Genomic DNA, 7,579 nt, shown 5'->3' on the forward strand with positions numbered 1-7,579 from the left:
ATAATCTATAATATACGATTTTAGTAGCACTCGAATTTTAAAACTTGGATTGTTATACAAACCTTTACCATCCCTCTTAGAGATGGCAACGAGGCGGGTATGGAATTCGGGCTGTAAATGGATCAAATATGGAGTGGATCTGCTCAAATCCGATTCGATCCGTTAAGAAACATTGTCCTATCCAATTCGATCCGATAATTCAACGGATATTTGATTGTTAAATTCATATCCGATTTGCTATGTTATCGGATATTCGATCCGAATTTAAAAAAAATAGTTTTTCAATCATTTTTTTTTGGGTAATATGATTTTTTTCCCAAAAAATATTTTAACCATCTTGATGAGCTCACCTATTATGTTAGAAGGCCCAAATTAAATTTTTATCCAAGTGATGCTCCTTTAGTTCCTTTTTAAAGGAGGCTCCTCTTGGAATATTTTAGTAATCTTCCAATATGAGATACTAATTTTTTAAATGATACTCCTCTTCCAATATTTTAGTGATTTTTCAATGTGGGATATTAGTCAATTGTCAATTTTAAGTGTCACTAGTTTATGTTATTATTTTCATTAAAAATCATATCCTCAACAATATTATAATCACAAATAATATTAATGTAAACAATGTAAATTATTTTTTGACATATTAATTATTAGTTTTCGATGTTATGAAACAAATTACTATAGTTATTTTTATCTTATTTTAATTAATAAAAAATTAAATCTCTTCGAATATTTCAATTAACAATATTATACTATTATCTAATATTATTTATTATTTGAAAATTATGTGTAATGCATAATAAAAGTTTAAAAATGGAAAAAATTATGTTTACTAGATTATGATAAAATATATTATATTCTAATAATAAATTAAATCGGATCGACCTATATCCATATTTGCTCCATTTAGTTAGCGGATTATCGGATTCAGATCTTAATCAAATTATTGGATTGAGATCCTAAATTCGTCTCTCATTAATTTCATTGAATTCAGATTAAAATCCAATCTATTGACAACCCTATATGGAATGAGTCAGCCATTCCCACCTTGTCTTGTCGAGTATTTTTGTTATCTTACCTTATATCCATATTCGATTAAAGCTGGATGGGTGGGTTCGAGGTGAGTCATCTGCCACATTCATCGTCCCATTTATTTTTTCTTTATTTTATTTTTTGCTTTTATTTTTTTATATCCTTAGGTAGTAAATATTGCTATTTGTTTACCAATTTGTTAAAAACAACTTATGTTCTCTTTAAAATGATGATAAATCTATTATTTTTGTTTGATAAAAATTTAAGACCCCATTTGGTATTCATTTTTGTAAGAATGAGAATGAAAAATATAGTCATTACGGGACCCATACAAGAGATAGAAAATCCAATATGATGGCTTGATATGATGGATAACGATCATATTTTTTCATTTTTGTGGTCAAAGAATGGGAATTAAACAGGGAGTAAATTTGAAATTAAATTTAAGTGGGACGGTTAGCGGGGTGGGGATTATATTTCACGTATTCAAGGCAATGACCTTTGCCCGTACCCATCCTATTTACCCAATTAGGCAGATAATCCCACCCTATTTGGGGCGGAGCTTCATGGGTATCGAGTTGAATGAGTTTTTTAACCATCCCTAATCCCTCTCCCTTTTGAGGATATTTGAGTGAGGAAAATACTACTTGTACCACCTGGTGTACATATTGCACAGGTGGCGAAATCTCACGGCTTTGCATTCTATAAATCGGGTGGTACGAGTAGCATAATTCTTTGAAAGGCGAAATGCATCCACGCCTTCATTTAATTAGGGCCTATTTGATAGAATTTATTTGGAAATAATGAATTATTGAATAGTACTTTTGAAGAATGTGATTAAAACGTAAGGAAACTTTATTGATTTATATGTAGAATATTTTATTGTGTGAATGCATGGTGAAAAATGATCCTATAGTAACCAATTTAAATTTTGAGAAAATTACAACAGAGGCTCCAAACCTTTAAAATATTAGCAGACTTTTCCTAAACTTTTGATTTGTTGCAACCATCATCCCAAACCTTTCGAAATGTTGCGACAGAATCCCCTTTAGATGGTTTTCATCCAAATATTTGTTAGTTGACTAAGAAATTTGATTTTGATCATATTTTTAATATTTTTGAAAAGGTAAAATAGTAACTTTTCATTTATTACATTAAAATAAGTTAAAAATTAAATTAAAAAAATAATAAAAAAATAAGAAATAAAAAAAATAAAAAAATCAATCGTCTTCTTCATCTCAGTGTGTTGAGGGGAGCATTTGAAGCACAAAGTGTTCAAGAAATGTTCCAAGGGACATGAAATGAACTCTTTGAAAGGGTGAAAATGGGGGATGAAAAATGCAGACGAGTAAGGCCGAGTATTTGAATGATTTTCTGCCAATTGCGTGTCTCGGCATACGTCATTCACTGCACAATTAGAATTCTTTGATTTTTAATGACATGTTCTTAGACTTGTGTTACTATTGAAGTGGCAAAGTGCCGTCTAAATTCTAAGCTGCATTAATATTGTGATTGTATTAATTAAAATTGTGGAGGTGGAGGTGGTGGGGGCGATGGCGGCAGTGGTGGTCGGTAATTGATTTTGGGTTTGAAGTGGAGGTGGAGGTGGAGGTGGAGGTGGAGGTGGGGGTGGGGTGAGATGAAGAAAACGATTGGTTTTTTTTTTTTTTTTTTTCCTTATTTCTTATTTTTTCTAATTTAATTTTTGACTTATTTTAATACAATAAATGGAAAGTTATTATTTTACCCTTTTAAAAATATGCTCAAAATCAAATTTCTTAGTCAACTAATAGACGTTTGGATGAAAACCGTCTAAAAGGACCTCTGCCTCAACGTTTCGAAAGGTTTGGGGTAACGATTGCAATAAATTAAAAATTTGCGGAAAGTCTGCTAATATTTTAAAGATTTGGGCCTCTGCTGCAATTTTTCCTTAAATTTTTATAGAGGCCCGTTTGTTTCCCCTTCTTTTATCACAAAAATAAAAAATATGATCGTTATTCATCATTTCATTTCAAGCTATTATATTTGACACACTCTCTCTCTCTCTCTCGTGGATAATATATTTTTCATTTCGTTCTTGTACGAATGAGAATCAAACGGGCAGAATTACAAACAAGAATCCTTTGGCAAATCAATCAAAATAACATACCCAAAACACGGAAACTACCGAAACAAATCAAAATGTCATCCACCACCTCCGAAAAACCTGCAGCTCCCGCCACCCAAAACCCTAGAAAATGGCGTTTCACATGGGAAGCCCAATCTCACTCCTCCACACTCCGTTTACTCCTCTTCAATTCAACCGCATCTTGCTCCTCCTCTCAATTTACAAACCTCAAAGTCAATTTACTTGCCCAGCAATCTTTACTGATTGTGAGCTTTTTCGAAACCGAAGCTCGTATTGAGGAATCCCTTCGGGTTCCGATTCCTCGTGTTTTGATTGACGCTGAATCTCCGGTTCATTTCAAAGCATTTGATGATCACATTGAGGTTAAAGTCGTCTTGCTACTTCCCCCGGACCATCCTCTAGTTTCAGAGTTTGATTCGATGCTGGACTCGTTAAACAATGGGGTTGGTTTGGATGAGCTTAGTCCGCTTTCCATGGATTCTGGTGAGTAATTATTAAAAACTGTTTTCTAAACTTAGATGGATTATATAAAAGGAAAATAAAATTTTACATTTAGGTGTTATAGTCCATTGCCATAGATTACTTTAGACAATTTTTTATTTTTTTTTTTTCCAGGAGTTTCCTATTGCATTCAAATGTATTCAGTATAATTATTTATTTATTTATTTTTTTAATGACTTTGGTGAGTATTTATGACATGTCAGGATTAACTTATGTCATATGATATTTTGCTTTAGATATCAAGAAGTTATCTGCTATGCAAGTGGTGCACTTTTACTGTAGAAACTGCACAACTAAGTTGACAAAGGATCTCAGGTAGCATTTCCTTTTTTGTATTTTGTATTACACTATGATGTGTATAGAATCATTTATGATCTTTTCAGCTGTTGTATCTGGGATTAAAGTTGACCTATTATGATTTCTTCATGACATCGCACAATTTTTGCCCTTTGATTTTCATCGTTCGTGGCAAGCCTGGGAATAATTTTTTAACCAACTTCTGGATGCTTTCATTAGTGCTTTATATTCGAGTTCTGCTAATGCTAGTAATGGTGTTTTTAAGTTAAGATTATATTATGATATTATTATTATTATTATTATTTTTTATTTTTATTTTTTCAATAAATTATGCTTACAGAAAATTTGAGGAAATGCCATCAGTCAACTGGCGGGAAGTCTCTGACAATTGGTTTGGAGCTTGTTGTTGTTCTTTTGGAGGTGTAAGTGAGAAGCTGGTCACGAGATATGCAAAGTCCTATATGTGTGCTCCTGGTGTGGTCCTTTTGAGTGCTACATCCGTACTTCTGTGCAAGGATGACCTTTTGGGATGTGAATTCCCTGATGTGAAAGTCAGGCAAGATTATGATAGTGAGCTAAATTCTACTAGTGATGGTTGTTTGAGTATAAGTGCACTAGAAGATGAAGGTAGAGGACAAACAGTTTTCTTTGAGAATCATAAAAAAGGGACAAATGGCATTCATGGAATTGTAAACAGTCTGTGTGCTGGAGAAAATAATCTTGCATCCAACCTAAAAGGTGAAGGACTAAAACCAGGAGGTGCTGATGATTGTTTATCATGCACATTTCATGCATTGCATACTGAAACAAATAAAGCATCAGTAAATAAAATGTGTACTGACTCAGAAATCCACGTAGGGAACTGTGATACTCAATGTTGCTCTCTAGATAGGTCAGAAACCTCTTCAAAGGAGCAAACAGTGGGTACAAATGTTGAACTTCTTGAAATTCAGAAAGTATTTCTTAATGGCCATCTGGGGAGTGGTTTCATGGAAAGATCTTCCAGTCTCTCTCAAGACATTCAGTGGATTGAATTCTCTTGTCCTCAGTGCTCTTGTTTGATTGGAGCATATCCTTGCTTCAAAGATAATGTACCATTAGATGGTGGAATTCGCTTGTTCAAGTGTTATATTTCAACCTGCTTACCTGTTGGTGGATCAAATGATAAGTTCAGGTGAGTATGTTACATTTTTTTCTTCATCTTTACTTCAATGATTGCACCATCGTCATTGCCGCTTACGATATTAGCAGAAGACTTATCCATCAAAATTATGTTCCTTTTCATGCTTTTATTTGGATATGCATGTTATGTTACCATACTATTACTAATTCTGGAATATATGCATCATTTTCTTAATTGGCTCAATAAATTGGAATTGCTAATAACATCCTTATATTGTGATCTATTGCTTGGGATGCTAATCTTAATACTGTAATTGCAATTACAAATGATTTGTCTACTTGTACACTTTTGATGTATATAATGGGTTACAGCCCCTCACATGGAGGGGGGCCCACATATAATTTATTATGCGTGGGCCCCCTCCATGTGAGGGGTGTAACCCATTATGTGCACCAAAAGTGTACATTTGACATCACCCAATTACAAATATTAGCATTTGACGACACGACTCTTAGTTGGAATGGTTATTTGAGTGTTGCTTGTTTATGTACATTAATAAAGAGGTGAACAGCAGCTTTATGTGGATGTTGCATGCAAACGTTCATGACCAAATGTGCAAAATTGTTGTTCATGTCAAATTATTTCCTTGAAGTATGCACATGTTTTGGTTCATGTTGCTTTCTAAATTATTTGGGAGCTGTTGTAAGAGTTGTCACCTAATTCATGAAAAGAATGAGAACAGGGGGCTAAAAACTCCAATATAGGGTTATGGGAACAATAATATTTACTCAAAACTCATGGTTCTTAAGAAGTGTTTCTTTTGAGCTTGGTGAAAGAGTGACAATGATGGGGTGAGAAGTACGAATTATTCTAACATCGGAAATTAGCTGGTAGATTTTTATTTTTATTTTTTGGTGGGTGTGGAGGTGGTTGAAGGTGTTCAATGGTGGAAAAACACAACAGAGAGCGTATTAATAATGTAATTGTAATTACAAAGGATTTGTCTACTTATATACTTTTGATGTATATAATGGGTTACACCCCCTCACATGGAGGGGGCTCCACATATAATTTATTATGCGTGGGCCCCCTCCATGTTGTTGGGGGGGGGGGGGGTTGTACCCATTATGTACACCAAAAGTGTATATTTGGCATCACCCAATTACAAATATTAGCATTTGACGGCACGACTCTTAGTTGGAATGGTTATTTGAGTGTTGCTTGTTTATGTACATTAATAAAGAGGTGAACAGCAGTTTTATGTGGATGTTGCATGCAAACGTTCATGACCAAATGTGCAAAATTGTTGTTCATGTCGAATTATTTCCTTGAAGTATGCACATGTTTTGGTTCATGTTGCTTTCTAAATTATTTGGGAGCTGTTGTAAGAGTTGTCACCTAATTCATGAAAAGAATGAGAACAGGGGGCTAAAAACTCCAATATAGGGTTATGGGAACAATAATATTTACTCAAAACTCATGGTTCTTAAGAAGTGTTTCTTTTGAGCTTGGTGAAAGAGTGACAATGATGGGGTGAGAAGTACGAATTATTCTAACATCTGAAATTAGCTGGTAGATTTTTATTTTTATTTTTATTTTTTAATGGGGCTGGAGGTGGTTGAAGGTGTTCAATGGTGGAACAACACAACAGGGAGCGTATTTGAATATGGTGTAACATCAATAAAGGACTGCCTGACTCCATCCACCCATGGGGAAATGAAACAAGAAGAAAGGGAACATCGTTTACTTCATATAAAAGGAGGATAAAAAGCATGATTGCAAATGATTGCAAGTGTGCAAAGCTTTCTTCCTGATTATTTTACTCATTCTGAAGAAATAAGAGCTAGGATGTTATGGGTTTGTATTCTGCTGTATGAGTGTGTGATTAAACAGTGTTTTCAATGAATTAGTAGCTTGCCTTCTCTATATCCAAATATGGATTTCCTTAATCAGTGCTTTACCAAGAACTTAGAGGAGATGCAATGCAGCTTATTTTGCCGTTTCATTTTATTTTTCATTTTTAAGTCTTCACTTGATTAGTTCTTATTTCATGGTCATGCATTAATTTGATTTCCAAACAGGAACTACACCCTCGAAAGGATGTTTACAAGCCAGTTGCTGGAAAGTGCAAAAGATGAATTATCATTTCGGACAATTGTTAGGAATTTACAATTTAAATCTGCAGTATTGCAAATTGTTCTCTTGAATCCAAATTCTTGGTGCTGCACAGGATATTGTTTGCTCCCATTGGAATCGGCTAGCAAAATTGTTCTGCACCCAATGGTGAAAGTGCTATTTACTGCTTCTAGTCATGGTGATGAGTTTGACACAGGGTTAGTTCAATTGCAGCACACACTCTATCTCCGCTCCCTCTCCCTCTGTTTTTTTCTTAATTTTTCATTTTTTGGTTGTGTAGAGCGTTTAAATTTGGGTATGAATAGTGCAAATTATTTTTACGTGGAAAATTAATCCTTCCCAAGGATGCTCTTTATGGAATG

At 34.1% G+C, this 7,579-nt stretch overlaps 1 protein-coding gene across 1 annotated transcript in view; it reads left to right on the top strand.

Moving 5' to 3' along the window:
• Positions 1–3,090: 3,090 nt before the first annotated feature.
• LOC111407433 overlaps positions 3,091–7,579 on the top strand; it is a 10,076-nt gene continuing 5,587 nt past the window's right edge. Inside the window, exons 1-4 of the mRNA XM_023036897.1 lie at positions 3,091–3,643; positions 3,898–3,976; positions 4,299–5,132; positions 7,163–7,414. Coding sequence (XP_022892665.1) covers positions 3,118–3,643; positions 3,898–3,976; positions 4,299–5,132; positions 7,163–7,414 — 1,691 coding nt within the window. The 5' untranslated portion in view covers positions 3,091–3,117. The remainder of the gene's footprint in view (positions 3,644–3,897; positions 3,977–4,298; positions 5,133–7,162; positions 7,415–7,579) is intronic.

Source organism: Olea europaea, chromosome 13 (assembly GCF_002742605.1).
Source record: "Olea europaea var. sylvestris chromosome 13, O_europaea_v1, whole genome shotgun sequence".
NCBI classification, from domain to species: Eukaryota; Viridiplantae; Streptophyta; class Magnoliopsida; order Lamiales; family Oleaceae; genus Olea; species Olea europaea.